The 22,169-nt window shown below is 47.0% G+C and overlaps 1 protein-coding gene across 2 annotated transcripts in view; it reads right to left on the bottom strand.

Moving 5' to 3' along the window:
• Positions 1 to 3,470: 3,470 nt before the first annotated feature.
• Positions 3,471 to 22,169, bottom strand: part of Rassf8 (Ras association domain family member 8) — a 68,647-nt gene continuing 49,948 nt past the window's right edge. The window contains exons 1-5 of one of the 2 annotated variants that reach the window (XM_040743602.1): positions 15,613 to 15,702; positions 14,333 to 14,499; positions 9,006 to 9,895; positions 8,321 to 8,465; positions 3,471 to 7,842 (exon numbers count right to left, since the gene is read on the bottom strand). In XM_040743602.1, coding sequence (XP_040599536.1) covers positions 7,721 to 7,842; positions 8,321 to 8,465; positions 9,006 to 9,895; positions 14,333 to 14,435 — 1,260 coding nt within the window. In that variant the 5' untranslated portion in view covers positions 14,436 to 14,499; positions 15,613 to 15,702 and the 3' untranslated portion in view covers positions 3,471 to 7,720. Of the gene's footprint in view, positions 7,843 to 8,320; positions 8,466 to 9,005; positions 9,896 to 14,332; positions 14,500 to 15,612; positions 15,703 to 22,169 lie in introns of those variants that run through there. The other variant, XM_040743601.1, reaches the window with a different exon arrangement.

Raw genomic sequence — 22,169 nt, 5'->3', positions numbered from 1 at the left:
GTTCTAGGTTTGGAAGAAACAGAAATAATCTAAGCATGATGGCACACACCTGCAATTCGAGCACTTGGGAGCTGAGGCAGGAGGATTGCTGTGAATTTGAAGCCAGCATGGGCTTCACAGTAAGTTCTAGGCCACTGTGGGCTATAAAGTGAAACCTAGCATAAATAATAAATAAATTTAAAAATAAATAATCTTAACTCTTCATTTAATAAAAGTAGAAACCACAGCCCACAGAAAATCATTGCCAGTGTGTTGTTGTATGGCTCTTATGGAACAGAGATGATATTAGAACCTGGGTCTCTAGACTCTTATAGACTTTTAAATTAGAACTTTAAATTATTCATCTTCACCCCATTATTCTTTTATCTGCCCGTGAACGTCTCCTTCTCCATCATCAGAAGCACTGGCTGCTCTTCCAGAGGACCCAGGTTCAGTTCCCGGAGTCACAGGGCAGCTCAGCCATCATTCCTGTCCTAGGGGCTCCAGTACCCTCTCTGGCCTCTGTGGGCACCAGGCACACACATGCCTACGCAGGAACAGCACTTATATACACACAACTAAATGTTTTAAATTGGCTGCCTTATTGCATCTGTTTCGTAAGAGCCATATGACATTAGCAGTAATTTTCTCCGGGCCTCAGTTTCTACTTTTATTAAATGAAGGGTTAAGATTATCTACCTATCATGTATCTGCCTATCTAACTGGTTGGTATGTCCTGTCCTGTCTGTCTATCCATCCACCTAATCTATCTACCTACCTGCCCGTTTATCTTATCCATCTCATCCATCTCATCCATCCCATCCATCCATCTCATCCATCTCATCCATCCATCCATCCATCCATCCATCCATCTCATCCATCCATCCATCCATCTCATCCATCCATCTCATCCATCCATCCATCCATCCATCCATCCATCCATCTCATCCATCCATCCATCCATCTCATCCATCCATCCATCCATCTCATCCATCCATCCATCCATCTCATCCATCCATCCATCCATCCATCCATCCATCTCATCCATCCATCTCATCCATCCATCCATCCATCCATGTCATCCATCCATCCACCCACCCACCCAACCACTCACCCACGTCAATGCAGGCTCTCACTCTATAGCCCGTATTGTTCTGGAACTTTCTATGATGTTCATACCAACCTCAGACTGGGCCGTCCTCCTGTGCCACACTGGAATGACTAGGTGCCAACAGACTGCTTTCTGCAGAACACATTTCCTTTCCTAAAAATTATTCTTACATTTGTGTGGGAGCAGGGGGGCACAGTTCCCTCCTCCCGCAGTATGGATTCTCAGGACTGAATGCAGCTTGTCCAGCTAGGCGACAAGTGCTTTACGTGTGACTTTGCCATCCCTAAAACAGACTCTAGAACATGCCCAGCCTTCTGTCTGAAGCCCCAGTCACATCACTCAGAGAGGTGCCCACAAGCCCTTGCTTAGGAGAGCTGCTCCGTGTAGCCCCTGCTGAGTTTCTGGTACCAAGGGGTGTTCTCCAGAGCCCTTTTAACGTGTAAGCCTCCACGGCTCCTCCCTTAGCTCGCCCACCTTTGCTAAGTTCTTCTAGGTCTCTTACGTGGTACCTTGTTACACGACTCTTCCGTGACTCCACACTGGCAGCCAGGAGTGTCTTCCTTACGTATCAATCTAACCATGCCGTTTCCATGCTCAAAGTGTCCATGGCAGTCAGGATACAGCCTGTATTTGTTACTTAAGGAAGGGTTTACTGGGGCCTTGGCTCAGTTTGAGGGGCTGTAGTTCACCATGGCGGGGAGAAATGTGGCTCTGTGGCGGAAGGACCATGCAGCAGATGACGGCTCCAATCCCAGTGGACCAAGGAGCCACAAGAAGTCAGTGAGCATTGAGTGTAGTGCTGCACCCTCCGGGCCTGACCCCGGTGACCATTCCTTCCAGCTAGGCCCTATGTCCCAAAGGTTTTACATTCTTCTAAAACAGGACAAAGCGTAACATATGAACCTATGATGCATTTCATATCCTGACTCCTTACATGGTAACCAAGGCCCTCAGAGACCGTGTCTGTCGACTCTCTGATCCCTTCTGCCCATCACCATCTATTCACAGCCGCATGGTCCGTAGCTCCAGCCCCAGGCAGGGCCAGAGACCCTTCTGCTTCCTGGCACCTTCTCAGGTGTCCTCTGCTGCTTGGGCGGCTGGGGAAGCCCTTCTGCCATGGTCTCGTGGCGCTCTGCTCTACCTGTTACCCCCTTAATTGAACTTACCATGTGAGCGCGGCTGTCACCTCCTGGGATGGTATTCTCCCTGAGGTGGGGAAGCCACGTCAGAGTCAGTCCAGGCTGGCCCTAAGTAGAGCCCACTAAATAAACGCTCTACTGGCACCTCCTAAGGTGTCCTGCATGAAGAGTATAAGCAGCCAGGGGGAATCATGCTTACAGGGATACAGGCCTTGTTCAGTCACTAACACATGCTCTAGAGGGGACAGGACAGATCATTAAGAGTATAAAGCCTCCTTACTAGGAGACGGAATTCTCTGAATAAGTTTTCTCATTTTCTCTTTGCTTTCTAATACAGCATTACTCATGCATGTTTTATTAAGCTATCTTTAGACTCTACTTCTTATAAAATATTCCTACAAAGATGGACACTTGCACATTAGAGGTGGGCAAGATGCAGATGCCGTCCTGTGAGCTCCAGCAATGTCACCAGGGTCACAGGGAAGTGCTCTGGGTGCTGGAGGATCTCAGTTTCAAGGGGAGCAGCTACTTATTCACTGTGGCCTTGAAGCAGTTCCTGGGCTGTGACAAGAGTTTTTACTCAGATTGCAGCTGTGCTCCTCCCCCCCCCCCCAGCTACTGCAGAGTTCATGTTCACGTGTTAAAACTGTCTCACAGCTTTTAAGAGATCTAGGAATACGGCCAGCAAGTATCTTATTTTCATGTTTGAAATAAGGGCAGGGGGGGGCATTAGTTTCTATTTTAATGAAACAGCTAGTTTTTCTTACTGTGTGTGTGTGTGTGTGTGTAATGCGTGCCTATGTGCACATCCATGTGCAGCTGCACTCTTCTGTGGGGAGGTCAGAGGTCAACTGCAGGTACTATTCTCAATCACTGTCTGAGGTGTGAGAAGGTCTCCCACTGAGCTTGGAGCTTCCTATTTCAGCTTGGCTGGCTAATGAGCCAGAGGTCCTCTTGTCTTGACCCTTAGCACTGAGTACTGCTATGAGTCATACGTCTCATGGGTGCTGAGGATCTGAACTCAGGTCTCATGCTGTGCAGCATGCACTTGACCTATGAGCCATCTCCCCAGCCTACTTGCTACCTCCTGAGCAATACAGAATTCTTCTGGTTAACAACCGCATTTAGGAAAAAAATGTCATTTTTAATCACTGAAACACAGACCTACTTTCTTTGCCATCTTTCAAAGGAAACAAAGCATTAAGTGTATAAGAAAGAAAACAACAACTGTACTGCCCCAATGAATCTTGAAAATTTATTTTTTGGGAGAATATCAGATATTGATCTTTTGCTTTATAGCTCATGATAATAACCAGAAAATATACATTTTGAAATGAAGTCAAAAGAAAATAATTACATATAATACATATTACAGATTTCTTATTTACACATCAGCAAAGCGGTACTAAAAGCATATTTATGGCCCACAGTCAGTGAACACGGACACTTTCTGTCTAAAGCTGCAGTGACTCAAACCCTTCTAGGCCTGTGAGGGTCTGTCACCACGCCCGCCCGGCTGTAACCTGTATTTCACTCTCCCCCCCACATATGCATACAGTTATTGCCTTTAGAGTTCTGCTGGTTTAACAGGATGCTAAACAGCCATCTGCAGTCATTTGGTTTCTAAAAATATATATATATATTTTAAAAAAAAAGCAAGTGAAGGAGCTCCCACAGCTTTGACGCTCCAAGGTGCGCTGGGGAAACGTGAAGCAGCAACACTAAATAAATACTGATGGCCGTGAATTCTTGACAGCTGACAGCCTTCTCCTGGAACTTAAAACCACCGTAGCAAACACCAGGCCTTTTGGACGTGGTCAGTGCTACAGGCGTGGAGGTGGGTATCACTACGAGACTTAAAAGCACTGACATGATACACAAGGAATACTTTCTGAGCTAGCTTCACCACAGTATGAACTAATCAAGACAGGCTTGTTTTACAGAGAGACACAGAGCATCGTTTAATGTATATAATCTAAGGCCTGATCTGCCCAAGGCAATGTCCAATGCTAACTGCCTGTCTCCGTGCGTGCCTGAAATCAGGTGTTTGTCCTTGTCTTTTCCATATTATTTCTTCAATCTGCTGAAGTCCTAACTTGGAAAGGTATTCCCTGATATGAAAGTTCTTGTCTCTAAGGACCTTTTTGCTCTTACAAATGCTGTGTTACCATGGGGCTGCACTTCATCTTGGCCTGGGAGCAGTGCTGACCTGTCTGTGCACGCCACCACACCCCACATGCCATACACAAGCTGTCTTTACCGTACATGCCAGGGTGCAAACCAGCTCTTGCTTGTAACTGATTTCAAGTACACGAGCTGCTGAGCTGCCCATTGATAACTAACTGGGCACTCAGAGGGCAACCTCAACACCAACTGAAGCCTCATAAAAACTTCCTTGTTCACTGAGACAAAAAGGGACGTTGATAGCCAAAATATAAAGGAAACGAGAAAAAAAACCACACACACACACACACACACACGCACACACACACGCACACGCACACACAACTGAGGTAACCCTGTGGGAGAGAATGACGATGCCCTAAAGGTCAAACATACCAATGATATTCAAATTGTTCATTGGCAAAAATAAAACTTGTAATATATTTAATTCCTGTAGAAAAATCGCATAATATAACCTTCAGTACTAGTTAAAAAGACACAAAAATTTGTGATCTAATTTATTATTTAGAACCTGGATACTTATTTCCCATTTGGTAGTTTTGAATCCCACTGCCTGCACCTCTCTGCTGAGATGGGGTGGAAGACAGGGCTCACAAGCCGATTCGTTTGCAGTCACGACAGGTAAAAAGTCACAGTAGCCTGAAGTATTTTCAGATGTCCCTACAGAACTTTAGGAAACACCAGAGAGTGGTGTGCCTGCGGAAGCCCTGTGACTGGTGACAAAACCACACAGTCTGTTTGTGGACTCACAAGGCCGCACCCTGCCCACCTGGGAGGCAGGGCTTGCGTGGGTGTGTAGTTAGGAGGGTAGCTGGCAGCGCCAGAGTTGTGAGGGTGTTAGGTATGTAAAGTGTGACACTGGCAGAGAGCCAGGACTGGGGGGAGCTGGTGGGATGTGCTGCCCGCTTTAGAGTTGCTGGTCAACCCTGGCAGTTCACAGCAGCCACATGAGCTGCGCGATGCGATCTCTGCCGGGTGCCAAGGAATCTGCGCAGGTCCTTCTCTTCTTTTCTGAGCAGGGTCCCGCACTAGACCCCACGCTACTCTAGAACTTCCCATGTAACTTAGGACAGCCTGGGTCTTATGGCAACTCTGCTGCCTCAGCCTCCTGAGTACTGGAATTATGGTCATGAGCCACCATGCCCAGCTCTGTCTTTAATTTCTCACCACAGAGCCTAACACACTTGCAGTTTTCTCTCCTTTGTCATCAAGGGTTAATTTAGCTGAGAGTAAGGCATGTACTGGGCACATGGAGTCACCACTGTCACAAAAAGCTACAAATTACTTTGAATTATTATTTTTAAATACATATAGATATGAAACAATGCTTACAAATCTGGAGGGAGTATGTACAGGCCATGGTTCCTTCTCAGGTCAACTGCAAAGCAGTAATGGCAAGGTCAGCTTGGTGAGCGTGAGGACCCATGGACAGCGGTTCAGTTGAGGTCTGCTGTTTACGTGGGTAAGAGACAGCAGCTGTTAATTCTTCCCACTGGGAGCCTAAACCCAGCAGCAGCGTTCTCAGCTCCATTAAGCGAGCTGGATGTGGTCAGTCACCGCATTGCTCTATCAATCCACTCTTATTTTATTGCATGTAAGTAATACAGAGAATGTTTTCTCTTTAGAACTGAAAACTACTTTGCGTTTCAGATTGAAGTCTTAGCTACACTGTGCCCAATGTTCTCAGGGAGAATGGGAAGGGCCGCAAGACGTGTGACGGCATGTCTGATGTCACTGGATGTAACGTGTGACGGCATGTCTGATGTCACTGGATGTAACGTGTGACGGCATGTCTGATGTCACTGGATGTAACGTGTGACGGCATGTCTGATGTCACTGGATGTAACGTGTGACGGCATGTCTGATGTCACTGGATGTAACGTGTGACGGCATGTCTGATGTCACTGGATGTAACGTGTGACGGCATGTCTGATGTCACTGGATGTAACGTGTGACGGCATGTCTGATGTCACTGGATGTAACGTGTGACGGCATGTCTGATGTCACTGGATGTAACGTGTGACGGCATGTCTGATGTCACTGGATGTAACGTGTGACGGCATGTCTGATGTCACTGGATGTAACGTGTGACAGCATGCCTGATGTCACTGTGGATGTAGCTAAGCCGCTGTTCATGAGAAGAATATTGACTTTTTTTGGCTTACTATACAAAATGATATAAATATAAATGGAGATAATATCCTATAAAGTCAAACTTAAAAATAAAACCACACTCTGATTTAATTATTTCCTTGGTAAAAAAATTCCCGACTGCAGTGTTCTGTTCTCCGCGTTTGACTCAGTGGCTAGAGAACACACGCAGCCCGTGTTTTAAATCATGGCAAGCAGCACCTACCCCGTGTGCATGCATGGACTACACAGAGAAGTGGGCTATTCTGAAATGTGTCACTCCATTCCTAAAGTACGGCAACCCTGTCCCTGGGGATCTCTCCTTCTCACACTGTGTCACCGCGAGGATCCACGGGAGGTAGTGGCGAGCAGGAAAGACCTCAGTGTGTGTCAGGAAGCCCAGGACAGACACCAGCTGCGCAGCTGGCAGTCTATGACCACAGCATTTTACATGAACCGTTTACCCCACTGAAGATATTTCTGTGATGTTATGTGGTAATTTATGTTGGGAAATACTGTGAAGAAACAATTAACTTCCAGACCCGAAAGAAAGCTGAACTATCTGGTTTAGGACGGGTGGACAGAGGCGCCGGTGGAAGTGCAGCGAGCTCCGTTGGAGTTGGTATGGAGGTAAGGCCCTCGTGAGACCGCGTAGCCGTACACGAGCAAAGCCGGACGGAGTCTGCCAACGTGCAGAGTCAGAACCCACGATATTCAACACGGTAAGTCACAGGATGAGAACTAATAGAATAGGAGTCTGCCAACGTGCAGAGTCAGAACCCACGATATTCAACACGGTAAGTCACAGGATGAGAACTAATAGAATATTAACAGTAACATTCATTCATTAATCAGTTACATGGAATAAATTAACTAAACAGTTAACATAACTTGACTCTCAATGCAGAGTTTATTCATGTATAAACATAGATTAATACTTTCTAATGCTCTCTGAATGCTACAAATAAAAACGAAGGCTTTGCATTTCAGCTGCTGGACAGCATGTCAATACTGCGAAGTGTGAGCAGGCTCCATGGTCAGCATCAGTGCACAGGGTAACGTGGTTTGTGATGGGAGAGGGTATAGTGGCTTGGGAACAGATCCTGTTCCGTTGGCACAAACTGAAGGATTTTACTGTCCTTGGTACCTTGGCTGGATCCTTCTCCTGAAGACAGTGTTATACATAGATGCCTTCAGGGTTAAACCCAGAGGAGATGGGGTTCTGCAGAATACGAAGATTACTGGGGAGCTGCCGTGATGAACCAGGTCGCTTCAGGGACCCAGACTGGAATGGCGTCTCTAAACAGGAAATGGACAGTCATCTGGTGAATTGGCTAACCAGAAAACTCGTTAAATTCTCGCTGCAAAGAACGGGGAAGGACAAGACAGGCCGGGGAAGGAGGAGGCAGGAGCTGCGGGAAGGAGAGGAGCACCGGGGACGGCAGGAGCGGGCATGAACCGGTTCAGAGGGCTTTGCCCTGCTGCTTCCCCCTCCCAGGCGTGAGGGGACAGCACACAGATGGCAAGTTTCAACTACAGGACAGATGGACACCTAGGACTCAGGAGGGGAGGGGAGTCTGGAGGAGCCAGGGCGCAGATTAACATGGTCCATATTCATGTTTACACTTTGGTAAACAGGTCCATAAAGAAGTAGTTTAAAAAAGAACAAAGTGACCATCCAAGAAAACAGATTCCCCAAATGCTACCGATTTGCTCAGACAGGAGATGGCTGTCATCGTAGGTGACTTACCAGGGAGAATAAAGGAGAAGGCCTTACCCGTCTCTACGCCTGCCTGGGAGGCGTCCGTCTCAGTGGGCTCAGCTGGCAGCACGGTGACCTTCGTCCCTGTCTGCTGGATGAACTGCTGGAGGTTGACTTGTCGCAGCTCTTTGGTCAACTGCTGCAGCTCCTGCTCCTTGTCCTGGTTGGAAAACACCAGGCACGCTGTAACTGGGCTCTGGGACAAAGCCTGCTAGGTAGGGGTGGGAGGTGGGCCCCGCTGTCAGGACTCATTCGACACACTTGATTACATGGACACAGTGGTCAAAGAGGGTACTGTCCATCCTCTCAGACATGAGGCTTCCCTTCTGGATGCTGCCACACACTCACATAAAATAAGTGGATGTTCTTAATCTGTCATCACAAAAACACTAGTTCTTTACATCTTAGCACTACAACAATCTTGCTCATCTGGTCACAAATTTCCCTCTTACATACTTTATAACCTACTGCGAATTAATTTGGTTCACAAGAGTTAGAGTTCTTAGTTTTGACAGGATGTTGGAGTTGAATCTAGTAGTATTTATTCTATAGCACGAGGAAACCAAGATTCTCATGAAATTCTCAGTCTACGGTTCTTAAGTCTACGACAGACAGGCCTGAGCTACAGAACGTTACAGTCATTAAAGGTTCCCTTACACGGATGAGGTGTCCCGCGTGCGGACACGGACGCCCTCCTTACCTGTAGCCGCTTGGCGGCCTGCCCCAGAGACCTCTCCACGGCCCTGATGCCGCTCTCCAGCCTCAGGCTCTGCTGCCCCTGGAGGTCCACTTCCCCCTTGACCTTTTCTATCCTGCCTTTCACCTCCTCCTCAGTGACCTGCGCCTCCTCAACTTCCCAGTGCAGCTTCTCTGCCTCGAGACCGCTCTCCATGGTGTGGATCTGCGCCAGGTAGTCCTGGAGCTTGCTGTCACAGTCCGTGACTTTCTGCCGGATCTCATCAAGCTGGTCCTGCAGCTGCTTCTCATTTTCTTGTTCGATCTGTAGTTCATTTTCCCAGAATTCCTCCTCCTCGATCTCCACATCATTCCTTTTGATCTTTTGCTCGAGGCGAACAATTTCCTCTTCCAAGCTGGAATTGTACTTTTGCTCCCAGAATCGTATTTCTATCTCACTGGACTCCAGCTGCTGCTCGATGGCCAGCAGCTTATCTGTCTGGAGTTGGATCAGCCTCCTCAGCTCCTCTGCCGTGGACCTGCAACTACTCAACACTTTCTGCCTAAACTCAGTTTCTTTGCCCTTTCCAAAAATGTCCATCAGCCCTTTGGCGCCTCCCGTGAAGGTCAGGGATTTTCTTTTCGGCTCCCTCCTTTTGATCAACTTGTCCACCTGGGGCCGCAGTTTGGCTAACGGGGGCAGGCTCTGTCGGTACAAAGTTCTTTCAGGAATCCGGGCCACACTGTCTGAGGTGGGTCGCTCGCTGAGTGACGGCCCAGTCCGACGCAAGATGAGTTGTACGTCGCTAGCATACTGCCCCCACTTGTTTAAGGATATGATGGGGTTTTCGTGCGGTGCCAAGTGCCTTTCAGTATCTCTCCATTTTTCTATAAGGGTGTACCTTCCAGTTCGACCTACAGAAAGGAGCAGAGTGCACTGTCACAGTGGGACATGTGAAGATAAATAATGCAACACACGACAACGTCCAACAACTGTTCTCGGGCAGCATCTAATGTCAAAGCTCAGAGTCCAGGCTCCTCTGGCAGCTTCAGAAAATACAGGAGCTCTGGAAGCTGAGAGACAGGGGCTGCTCGAAGCTGAACTATGAGCATCCCCCAGGTGTTAGACCCCAGTTCCTATTTCCTCTAAGAACTGTACACTCTGGTCAAACATCCAAGTGTTAGGAACTTCTGGGAAAGACTGAACAAAGGAAAACATTGGGAATGCTTCCCCACAGCAAAGAGCAGAAGGTCCCAGGAGCTAGCAGAGCTTCGGAAGGTGCAGAGATTTTCACTGTGGGAGCCTTGACAAGAGACCCAGAGTCAGTGAAACTGCAGCCCAGGCCTCAGCCCCGAGTACTCAGTTGGCCTAAAGCTCACAGAGCTGTAGCTGCCCGTGAAGATGGCCCTTCCGATAACTTCCTGTGAAAGGGGGATGAGAGAAATCTGGTTCAATATTGATAATAGTAGCTTCAAAGGGTCTTCAAAAAAAATCAAAATCTCTAATTTTATTATTAGAGACAAAACACAGTAAAATCATTTAAATTAAAAACGGGCTTTATCTACTAAATAACAGAATTGAAATAAACTTTCAAAAGACAATATAGGGGCCAGAAAGAAGGTTAAGTGGGTAAAGATGCTTGTCACCAAGCCTGGTGACCCTTAGGACACACAGGGTGGAAACAAAGAACCAATTCCTGAAAAAACTTTTCTGGCCTCCACATGTGAGCTTTGTATATTTCCTGCCCCCCCATAAATAAACATAATACAAAGAAGAAAACAAGACAATGTAACGATACAGATGTGAACACATTCATAAGCATTTTCATTTAAGGTGGGTGCTATTTTGAATTTGTTGAACTAGTACCTTAGGGGCTGACAATAGATAATGTTCAGTAAGAATCCACTTCCTAAACATGAGCACCTGAGCTCGGAGCCCAGCACCCACCAAACATGTTGGGACAACAGGACACACCTATGGTCCCTGTGGGATTTGGGGCAGTGAGAGGCTGTCTCAAACAAAAAGGCAGACAGTGCATGAGAAATGACCCTTACACAGGCAGGTAACACATGCATGCACATTTGTCTTGGAGCTCGCTCTTGTAGACCAGGCTGTTCTCGAACTCACAGAGATCCGCCTGCCTCTGCCTCCCAAGTGCTGGGATTAAAGGTGTGTGCCACCACCGCCCATGCATGCACATTTGGAACACACGCACATACACCAAACAAAGCGAGCATTAGTAGTCACTGTCCTATAAAGACAACGTTAGACTGCAAGGAGAGCAGCATATGAAGCCTCACTGAGCGCTGCTGACACACAGCAGTATCCTCTCCATTACTGCGCACACAGGGCATCTGGATGTGTGGGTATGAACCCTCCCTCAGCAGCTCAGAAGCAGACCATAAGGCCAATCCGTCTGTTACTTGCGGCACACAGTCTACATTGTTAAGTAAATGTGACATCAGTACATAATGGCAAATAAAACACTGATTATATTTAACTAGTTGGAGCACTTAGAGTGTAGCTGGAGAGTCTCATGGCAGACAGGAAGCAGCTGCAGGCAGTCCAGTCGATTCCCAGATGAGCTCTGCATTCAATTAAGTGTTTATGACACAGAAAAGGACTTTTTAGGCCAAACTTGAAGTAACATTATAAAATATCTATATTCAAGTTTTCAGTATCTCCAAGCAGGCCTTGAGGTGACTTATCGAGAAAGGAAAAACAGGGTAGTCCGTTCAGTTAAAACATTTGTTCACAGGTTAAGTACATGCTTCATTCTAAATGAAGAAACACACATCTGGTGAAGAGGTGTTTTCTCCATGGAATTCTCTGCAGAGTATGTGTTATCCTATGAAAAGATGCAGCTTGCCGCATACCCTCAGCTGGTCTGACCTCTGTAGACTTCATTTCCTTCTAGGCATGTTGGTGTGTGCCTGTTAGCCAGTACTTGGATGACCAAGACAGGAGGGTTGCCACAGGTCAAGTGCAGCCTGGTCTACATAGTGAGACCAGTCTTTAAAACTTCTGTGGGACTCCTAACAGTGGGGACAGGAGCTGTCTCTGACTCTTCCAGGCTTTTGGGAATCTACTCCATATACTGGGTCACCTTGCCCAGCCTTAGTACAAGGTGAGGTGCTTACTCTTACTACAACCTGATATGACATGTTTTGTTGATATCCATGGGAGGCCTGCCCTTTTCTGAATAGAAACAAAGGAGGAGGGGATGGGGGAGGGGCCAAAAGAAGGTGGGGGTGGGGACTGGGATGAGAAAGGAGGGAGGGAGGGAAGGAGGGAGAGAGGAAGAGGGGGAAGGCCATAAAAATTACTTTTAAAAAAATTCATGGTAAATTTCTAGGTGATGTCTTAATCTTCACTGAATCCTGGCTTGTTTCAATTCAACAGATCATGGGAGGTTCTTAAAAGGAATATTGAGTATGTTGGCAGAAAAGAAAATGCCCTAATTTCCCCTTCTACAATTAAGCTCAAGCCTTGGATGAGAGGTGTTTCCCTGACAGGGAAGCCTAGCCTCTGGCACTGCTTTAATACATATCTATGGAAAAAGAAAGCATCTCAGCTAGTGTTTAGCAGATCTGCCACAGAGCAAGCTTGCTGGCAACAGGTGACCTTATTTCAACCTTGAGCTTCCCATATGAACTTTTGACCAGGAGCTCAGGGACAGAGAAGAACTGAGCACTTAGCATGGTGCCGGATGCAGCTTCCTTAATGCTGTTTGCTAAAATAACAGATTTATATGCAAATAGAAACACTGAACACATCCTTGGTTTTATGGAGACAGAGGTTTATGCTCTCTCTGTGTTCCAAAAAAACTACAGCCAAGTAATAAGTATGTAAAGCTCTGATAAAACCTTAAACAGGTTTTTATTAAGTCTGACCAGGTGGTTTTTAAAGCCTCTGGAAGTAGTTTGTAGGATGAACTAGGAAGAGTTTGGAGACACAGGCTAGAAAAAATCATAAGAAGCTGTAAATAAGAGTTAATGGGAGCCGGGCGGTGGTGTTGCACGCCTTTAATCCCAGCACTCGGGAGGCAGAGGCAGGCGGATCTCTGTGAGTTTGAGGCCGGGCTGGACTACAGAGTAAGTTCCAGGACAGCCTCCAAAACAATACAGAGAAACCCTGTCTCTCGAAAAACAAAAAAAGAAAAAAAAAAAAAGAGTTAATGAGGATCTGGGCAGAAGTTCAGAAGAGCAGAATTCCTAAGGAAATGTGGACAATGAATGCTTGCCTCAGGAAATTTCAGATGAGAACAAGTCTCAACTGGGAACTGGATCAGAAGTCATTCGTGCTGTGTTGTGGCAAAGAATTTGTCTACATTCTGTTCATACTTGCGACTCCATGGGAGGCGGAGCTTAAACAGGATGGCACAGCTGATCTGGTGGAGATCAGCACGCAGGCCGTGGCACGGGTGCTGCTAGCTGCCTTGAGCCAGGCTTACAGCAAGAACTGATGGAAAAAGCCGAGCACACTTTGGGAACTGCAAGGACTAGAAAAGGAGCACGCTGCAGACGAGGGCGTGGCACTGTGCCAACAGGAGGGGCGCTCACAGAATCTCAGAACCTGGCCAAACTACAACCCTCACAGACCAAAGGGGAGTAGCATCACCTGAGAGACTTTCAGTGGAAGGAGGGCACCTTTGAGGTACCTGTGGGATAGGGCTGCCTTGGAAGTATTTCTCTCAGGACTTTCTAACTGTGCACAACGGCCCGAGGGCCTGCAGGCAGAGAGGTGGTCCAAAGAGGATCTGCAGGCAGAGAGGTGGTCCAAAGAGGATCGGCTGCTGCTTGGGCTGGTAGCAGAAGTGGCATCATCCAATTGGTGCTTGTTTTACAGGCATGCAGAAGATTAAGAGCTATGGGATAATGGGAACTTCCGTCCGGGTGTCAAAGGAAAGCCTGGGAAGCCAGGCAGCATGTGTCAAGGTCAGACAGAGTCCCTGAAGGCCACTCTGAGGTCAGTGTGTGAAGCTGGGAGGGTGCAGGGGAGTCTGCAGCAAAGACTCCGGGATTCTGGGAAGACGAGAAACACACGGCATCGTTTGAGAAAGCTGCAGCCAGGGGGACAGTCGGTGGAGGAACGAGGCCCTGTGGGAAGGAAGCAAGGCCCTCTTTCTTTTCCTCCTCTCCCTTCTCCCCCTTCCCTGTGCACCCATGCTCTCCTAGTACCTGCATGTTCTGCCCAGGCATCTTAAGCCAAGAAACTATAGCCAAAATATCCCCGATCCCTAAAGTTAACTTTCAGGTATTTTTATCAAGATGCTCAGAAAGTTAGCTCATGCCCACACAGTACCACCACACCCCACAAGTATCAGAGCTTACTTGACAGAGCTTACTTACCTATAGCTTGGGCTAAGGCTATTACAACCTCCTGGCAAGTTGTGACTTCAGTGACCCCACAGACGACCCTCTGAACTCCATCCACCCACACTTTAAGCTCCATGGTGTGCTTGCCGGTCACCAGCGGCCCTGACAGAGGTCATCGGGGTTCCAGGTCATGGCTCTGGCTTTGGAAACAAAGAGGCAGAGTCTGCATTAGCTACAAAAGGTAAAACATCACTTTTTAAGTGAAGAACTTCTTCCCTGCAGCATATGAACTATAGCAGCACGACAGCACACACCGCACTGAGATGAAAGCCCAGGCAACTTTGAGGAGCAGCGCCCCTCGTGCTAAGTGGCTCCTACCACACGCCCACCCGACACTCCAGCGCCCCTTTGGTCACGTCCCAGGTCTACAAAGACGTATTCACTTGCTCAACGCCATGCTGGTGTTCTGTCTCTCTCTTCTCAATTTGTCCATCAGCGCTGCGGCAGAGATTCATTTTTAAGTTCCTATATCTCAGGACTCATGAATCGTACTTGCTATGCTATCCTGGTGACCAGTGTACATTCTTGTGTCACGTTCCCCTCCCAGAGTGCTGCCCAGCCCTCCCACGGTGCCAGTGAGCAAGGCGCCCTGTGAGATGTTAACAGCCAGGGCAGAGGGTGGGGCTTCACATGCCACAGAAATGAAGAAGAGCATGGACGTTAGCAAGTTCTTCAACAGACTTCCCGAAGCCTCACTAGCTCAGCAAATGCCTGTTAGATATGCATTGCATCATTGCTCTGAAATGACTGAGGAATGGAGACAGGAGTCCTGACAGGACACAGCCCCTTTATTAGACACCCATCCACCAGACACCACCATCCACCTGACACCCTGTCCACCAGGGAGACACCCATTCACCAGACACCTGTCCACCAGGCAGACACCCCATCCACCAGATGCCCGCCCTGTTCACCAGACACCCTGTTCACTGAACATCTCATTCTCCAGACACCCTGTTCTGTGAACCCCAAATATATATTCACCAAAAATATAACTCTTGGTATTATTTCTTTGAACAAAATTCAGATATCAAAAATTCAGACATTACATACTCTCCTTTGTTAAATTAAAGGTTCTGAATTGAAGACTAGTTAAATAACATTTTATTTTCCATTAAAAACCTTAATCTTGAGAAAGCTTTGGATCTCAGTGAAATCCTCTCCTTCCAAAGAAATGTGCCACAGGAAAGGAGCCCTCAGGCTCTAGGCTCTAGGATGATGGCTCAGTTTAAAGTACATGATAGAGTAGTTACCTCTAGACACAGTATGGTCTAATAGTGGGTCCCCAGAGCTCACATCCTCTGTAACTGCAATGGCCGACTGTCCTCAGTGGCCCCCCCTTCAGTGATTTTCACTCTTCTAGGCACATATGTTCTAAATTCCTATTTAAACCTCAGCATCTATGTTCTAGACCCCACATAACCTTTATCATCTGTGTTCTAGATCCCCATTTAAGCTTTATCATGTGTTCCAGATCACCATTTAACCTTTGGCACATCACCACACATTTTCCTGAGTAAAAACTTGCTTCACTTTGAACTTTTAATCCCATGATTGCAGTGGACACAAACACATGCACAGCCGTTATCAGAGACCCTGCTCCTAACACAAGCTCACAGAGTACCCACACTGTGAGCAAAGGCCTCTTGCCCGGGCTGGAGGGAGAGACAGCCTTTGCATCTTTGTTCTTTGAGCACTGCTTCTGTAGGTTTGGGGCTCTACTCTAATCATCTCAGCTCTCATTTGTGAGCACCACCTGAAGAACCAGTGTCTCCATCTTCCTAGTGGAAGCCCCCAGCATACCTCTTCAGGAGCCGAAACCTTCTGAAGTCCAGATCCCCAGCTCTTCTATGCCCAGTGCCCAGATTTGACCACAGGGGAAACGAGAAGGCCCACACTGTAGCTGCATGCAGGTGAGGTGAGTAATCAGGAAGAAAATGACATGGGTATCCCAGATAGAATTTGGAATGGGAACAGTGACATAGACAGAAGTTCTTCAATATCAGTAACAGTGACACAGTCAAGTCCTCCAACAGTAACAGTGACACAGTCAAGTCCTCCAACAGTAGTAACAGTGACACAGTCAAGTCCTCCAACAGTAGTAACAGTGACACAGTCAAGTCCTCCAACAGTAGTAACAGTGACACAGTCAAGTCCTCCAACAGTAGTAACAGTGACACAGTCAAGTCCTCCAACAGTAGTAACAGTGACACAGTGAAGTCCTCCAACAGTAGTAACTGTGACACAGTCAAGTCCTCCAACAGTAGTAACAGTGACACAGTCAAGTCCTCCAACAGTAGTAACTGTGACATAGTCAAGTCCTCCAACAGTAGTAACTGTGACACAGTCAAGTCCTCCAACAGTAGTAACAGTGACACAGTCAAGTCCTCCAACAGTAGTAACTGTGACACAGTCAAGTCCTCCAACAGTAGTAACTGTGACACAGTCAAGTCCTCCAATAGTAGTAACTGTGACACAGTCAAGTCCTCCAACAGTAGTAACAGTGACACAGTGAAGTCCTCCAACAGTAGTAACAGTGACACAGTGAAGTCCTCCAACAGTAGTAACAGTGACACAGTCAAGTCCTCCAACAGTAGTAACAGTGACACAGTCAAGTCCTCCAACAGTAGTAACAGTGACACAGTGAAGTCCTCCAACAGTAGTAACAGTGACACAGTCAAGTCCTCCAACAGTAGTAACAGTGACACAGTCAAGTCCTCCAACAGTAGTAACAGTGACACAGTCAAGTCCTCCAACAGTAGTAACAGTGACACAGTCAAGTCCTCCAACAGTAGTAACAGTGACACAGTCAAGTCCTCCAACAGTAGTAATGCAGCAGTAACTGTGACATGGTCAAGTCCACCAACAGCAGTGACACACCTGAGTACTTGTTTTCTTTTGAGATTTCTACATTTGCAATTCTAGCATCTTAGTTTTTGGTGGAGTCTGTGGCTGAGCTACATGGACTCAAGAGGATAGGAAGATGGTTTAAGTGTGTGGAGACATCTCACAAGACACACAGGGGATCCATGATACCTGCAGAAAATGGTGACCCTAAAAGCCAGCCTTGGGGTTCTGACAGTCACCTGAGGACAGGCCATGAGCAGCACAGCGGGAAGTCTGAGCTGCTGCAGACACATTCCCGGTGGAGACTGAACCAGGAACCACTGGACCTCTCACTTTTCACTCCTAGACTGACAGTAAGCTGATCTGATGTGCTGTCTAGAGTCTGATGCGACTGACAGAGAAAAATACACCTAACAGATGGTACCCAGTATTTAGGCAGCAGAATGTTAACTGAGTGTTTTAAAGTAGCATGTAAAATGTGTTGATTGTTGTTGTTTATGTATTGATTTACAAACTGTTGTGACAGAGGCTCATAGGATACTGAGCCTAGAAAAATGACTACTACTAGATGAGTGTTCACACAGACTTTACAGGTGATGCTGTGCTGTGTATTCAGAGACAGCATCTTTGTGATAACTACTGAGCAAATGTAACTCCTGGGACACAAGAAGTAAGCACAGAAGGAGCTTATGGACAAGTTTAGGACATTAACAAAAGATAAAGGTTCTACTGTCCCACAATAGAGAAACGGGCTAACTTGTATTAAATGTAAATCAGCAATTTGGCATGGAGGAAGAGAGTCTGTTACCAGTATTTTCACTAACATGACAGAAGACCTATAGCAAGCAACTTAAGAGAATAAAGATTTACTTTGGCTCAGTTTAGGTCCATCCTGGAGGGGAAGGCATGGAGGCCACAGTCGTGTGGACACTATGCCTACACACGAAGCGGAAATATGGCCCAGCCCTTTCCGGCGCAGAGGCCTCTGGAAATGGCGGTGCATACTCTAAAGTTTTGCATGGAGGGAGTCCAGCTTTCCCTCACTGTAGAAGGGTTTCACTGCCATTGCCCACCCACCTCTTCTAAAGCCAGACACCACCGTTCACAGTGATTAATATGTTCACACAGAACAAGCTCAAGTGACTGCTGAGTTATAATTTCAAGTTATTTCCATAGATGGAAATGGAAATCCTATCTTCTAAAAATTAGAAACTTTTACTATACAGAAAGTTATTATCAATGAAAAATTTTGGAAAAATAAGACCATTCAAAATAAGGGACATTTTAATTTATTGTATCATGTATCTAAGAACAATCAACAACCTTAATTTTTTAAAGGATTCATATTTAAAATTTAAATCACATTGAGCATAAAACATTCTGAGTCCAGATAAAGTTATTGGCATGAAAATATCAATCCTTCTATTAAGAAGGGCCTTTTTTCTTAAACTTTAAAAAATTTTCTTTTCTATTATATTGTGTGTGTGTGTGTGTGTCTTCTTTTCTTGCCTGCCTGCCTGTCTGCCTGCCTGCCTGCCTGCCAGTCTGTCTGTCTGTGGGAGCACACAGGTGTGAAGGTCAAAGGACAACTTACAGGAAATGGTTCTGTTTTTCTACCATAGGTTCCAGCAATTGACTAGGTTGGAAGGCTTACAGTAAGCTCCTTTACCTGCTAAGCCATCTTGGCAACCTCTTCCTTAAACCTTTCTGGTGAGTGTAACCAGTAACTAGTTTTTCATTTTATCTCTTACTTTGACACTTCAAAGGCCGTTTCTTTTTTTCTAAACTCATCTCGGATAGTGTCCTGACACATCCATTGCCCTAAGTCATATATGTACTTGACACTAATTCCATAGTCACACTGAGATTAATCCCACACCCAGTGGGATTAACCAGCAGTCCTTGATCAGCAACCATGTTTGTGGGAGCATGCGCCTAAATAAGGGAAGAAAGATGCTTTCTTGTGCATTAGCCTGCACTGAGCTGCAGAGAGGTGGCTCAGGGCTTGAGAAGGGTTGTTGCTCTGTCATGGAGGTGGGGTTTGGATCCCTGCACCATGTTAGGCAGCTTGCAAAGCCTGTAATCCAATGCCCTGTTCTGGCCTCCATGGGCACCTACATACATATCTGTGCAAAGACAGAAACGAAGAGAGACACATACACAATTTTATTTCAAATGGGTAAAATTCTGCTTCTTTACTAGGTTCTAAGTACAAATGCACAATCTTCATGTAATAACTGTAACTCAAAAATGAGAAAAATCTTTATAGTTATCCATTCAGAAGACAGATGTTAGCTCGCTTACCGGTCTCTTTCTATGTACACTGACAGACTAAGTGGTTTGCTATTTGCAACAGCCCAGGTTACCTTTTGGAAGGAAATCCACTGACAGACTGGACCCCTGGCTTCTGGCTGACAGAGTGCACTGCCGTAGCAAGTACTCTGCATGGACTGTGAGCCTGGCATCAAACCCCGAAGAAGGCGGCGAGAGAGAAAGCAGCACAGCGGCACTAAGACAGAGGCCACTTCCCACACTATGGGCCTAGCTCACAGCCTCCAGTGTAAGCACTGCAATCAGGTCTTAACAGTGCCCATCTCCCCAGGGCCAACTCTGACAGGAGTGCCATGGTCCCACATGGTGCCACTGCTTTCAGCACGTGTCATTGCCCCCCTCCTTTCTCTCCATATGCCAGCCTTGCTACTCCACCCCTCAAACGCTAACCTATCAATGACTGCCCAAACAGCTGGCTCTGCCTGGTGAAGGCTTGGGTTGGAGGAAGCGAGGGAGGGGATCTTGGCCGGCTCTTTCCTCCAGGCACAAGGAGGATGCAGCGGTAGTCTGATCTGCACTATCCCATGACACGTCAGAGACGGGGTTACTTAGTACAGGATCAGGGAGTCCATGAGTCTGCCCTCCAGTGGGGTGTCTATGGAAGGTATCCCATAGTGGCATATGCCAAGTAGATGGGAAGCAAGGATGTCAGATGGGGCTGGGCTTTAAACAGCCCTCTTGCCAGAAATAACCGGGGTCCCGGGCAACTCAAGGGACCAGGCTTCTAACATGCACACTTTCAGGAGACATGCAGATCACATCCAAAATGAGAGTGGCTCAGAGCTCACCAAACCAACTGGGAAAGAACCACAGCAGCGTGGAGCAGCTGCGTGGACATTAAGAATGGTGCCCAGCAGACATGGAGTCAGGGACAGAGCGTGAGCATAAGGAAGCTACACATGGCTGCTGATCTCCCTACTCTTAAATAAAAATATAAAGACAGTGAACTATTGGAACCCATTCTTGCAGTAGCATTATTAAAGGGAGCATGAAAAGTCATCTGTCGTGCAGCGTCGTTGGTGTGAGTGGGCAGCCTCTCCCAGTGCTGAAGACTGCACGTCACCACAGGGCTGGCTCTTTCACTGATCACAATGATGGACCCTGAGCAAATGTTACCTGCTCTCTGCAGAGAAAGCAGTGCTGTCTGCAAGGTGGATTTAAGGACAAGCACAAGGTGGCAGTTTTCCCTGAGCAGGGAACTCCAGGACAAAAAAGACAACCAAATGGCAATGTGTTCTTGTTGACTGACTCAATCAACATTCTACAGCAAGGGTTAGCCTTACTGTGTGACAGAATGTCAGCCGGTAAACTGTCTCTGCCTACCTGTCTGCCTGCCTGTCTGTCTGTCTCCAACCTTTCATCGCCCATCTGAGTACTACATGACATAAATTAAGTGAGGAAACTGAGGCAGAGAGCACTCGGACCCTCACCCAGGCTCACCTTCCTAGTAAGTGTCTGGTCTGACAATCCGTGCAAGCACTTATGGAATCGACACGTGTAACCACTGACACTGTTTCAGGAGGGGTGTAACCCAGTTCCTATGAGTGCCAAGAGTTCTACCATTAGCCCTGAAGGACGCTTCAGGGACATCGCTGCTGTAAAATCAGATGCAGAGCTCACAGCCAATGGCCAAGAGGGAGTGAGGAGCGCGTGGCATGGAGGTTTCTGATGAGCGGTGCCTCCCAAAGTCACTCATGTCAGCTGAGCAGGGCACACACTATTCTCATCTGTACTCTGCAGCTTCCCTGGGGGCTTAGACAAAACAGATTACTGATGCAGTTTCACAGATATTTAGGGAAATATCTAAGCAAATCATAATTATGGAAGAGGAGACAAAAAACAATTACAAAACTATGTCTGATATCACTTAGAAGTGAGAAAATTAACCAGCATTATATGCAATTGTCTCAGCAAAGATGTTCCATTATCACACAAGCAAAGTTCTTTCTTCCCTAAAAAGAAGTCAAACAAAACAGAGCAAGTGTCACCAGTGAGGAAGCAACACTCGCAGAGATCATGCAAGGACCATGAGGACACGCCAACAGGAGAAGCGTCAATGGCCAGCACAGACCTTACCTAGGGGACTAACTCCCGGGGTTACGGAGACAGAGGCCCACAGGAGAGGACCCGAGCTGCCTGCCACTCCTGAGGGCGCAGGCTCCACACGCACCCCGCCCCCCTCAGCTCGGTTTGCATCTGAGCCACTCACATCACTGTTTTGGTTTTTACATTTACTTACGCGTGTGTGTGCATGTGAGTGCATGCCAGTGCCCACACATGCACACATGGTGCATGCAGCAGCCCGAGGACAACTTGTGGGAGTCAGTTCTCCCTCTGCTGTGTGGGTTCTGGGAACTGAACTCAGGCTCTTAGGCTTGGTGGAAGGCGCTTTGATCTGCAAAGCCATCTTCCCAGCCTTGAAAAATTCTTAAGTTTCCATATGTTTCTCCTTAACTGAAGAAAAGATAAGTTAAATTCTTTGATATTTAAAGGAAACACTCACAGCATACTTTGGGGAAAAGCTATCACATCCTGTATTTTAGATGATAAACACTGTGCACAGTGAAGTGTGCATCGTGGCCTAACGGGCTGAAGCTCGTGTTAGTTACTATCAATGTCAGTGCTCAGAAAA

Source organism: Mesocricetus auratus, unplaced genomic scaffold (genome assembly GCF_017639785.1).
Source record: "Mesocricetus auratus isolate SY011 unplaced genomic scaffold, BCM_Maur_2.0 Super-Scaffold_100001, whole genome shotgun sequence".
Classification (NCBI taxonomy): Eukaryota; Metazoa; Chordata; class Mammalia; order Rodentia; family Cricetidae; genus Mesocricetus; species Mesocricetus auratus.
This window is presented reverse-complemented; position numbering and strand designations above follow the sequence as displayed.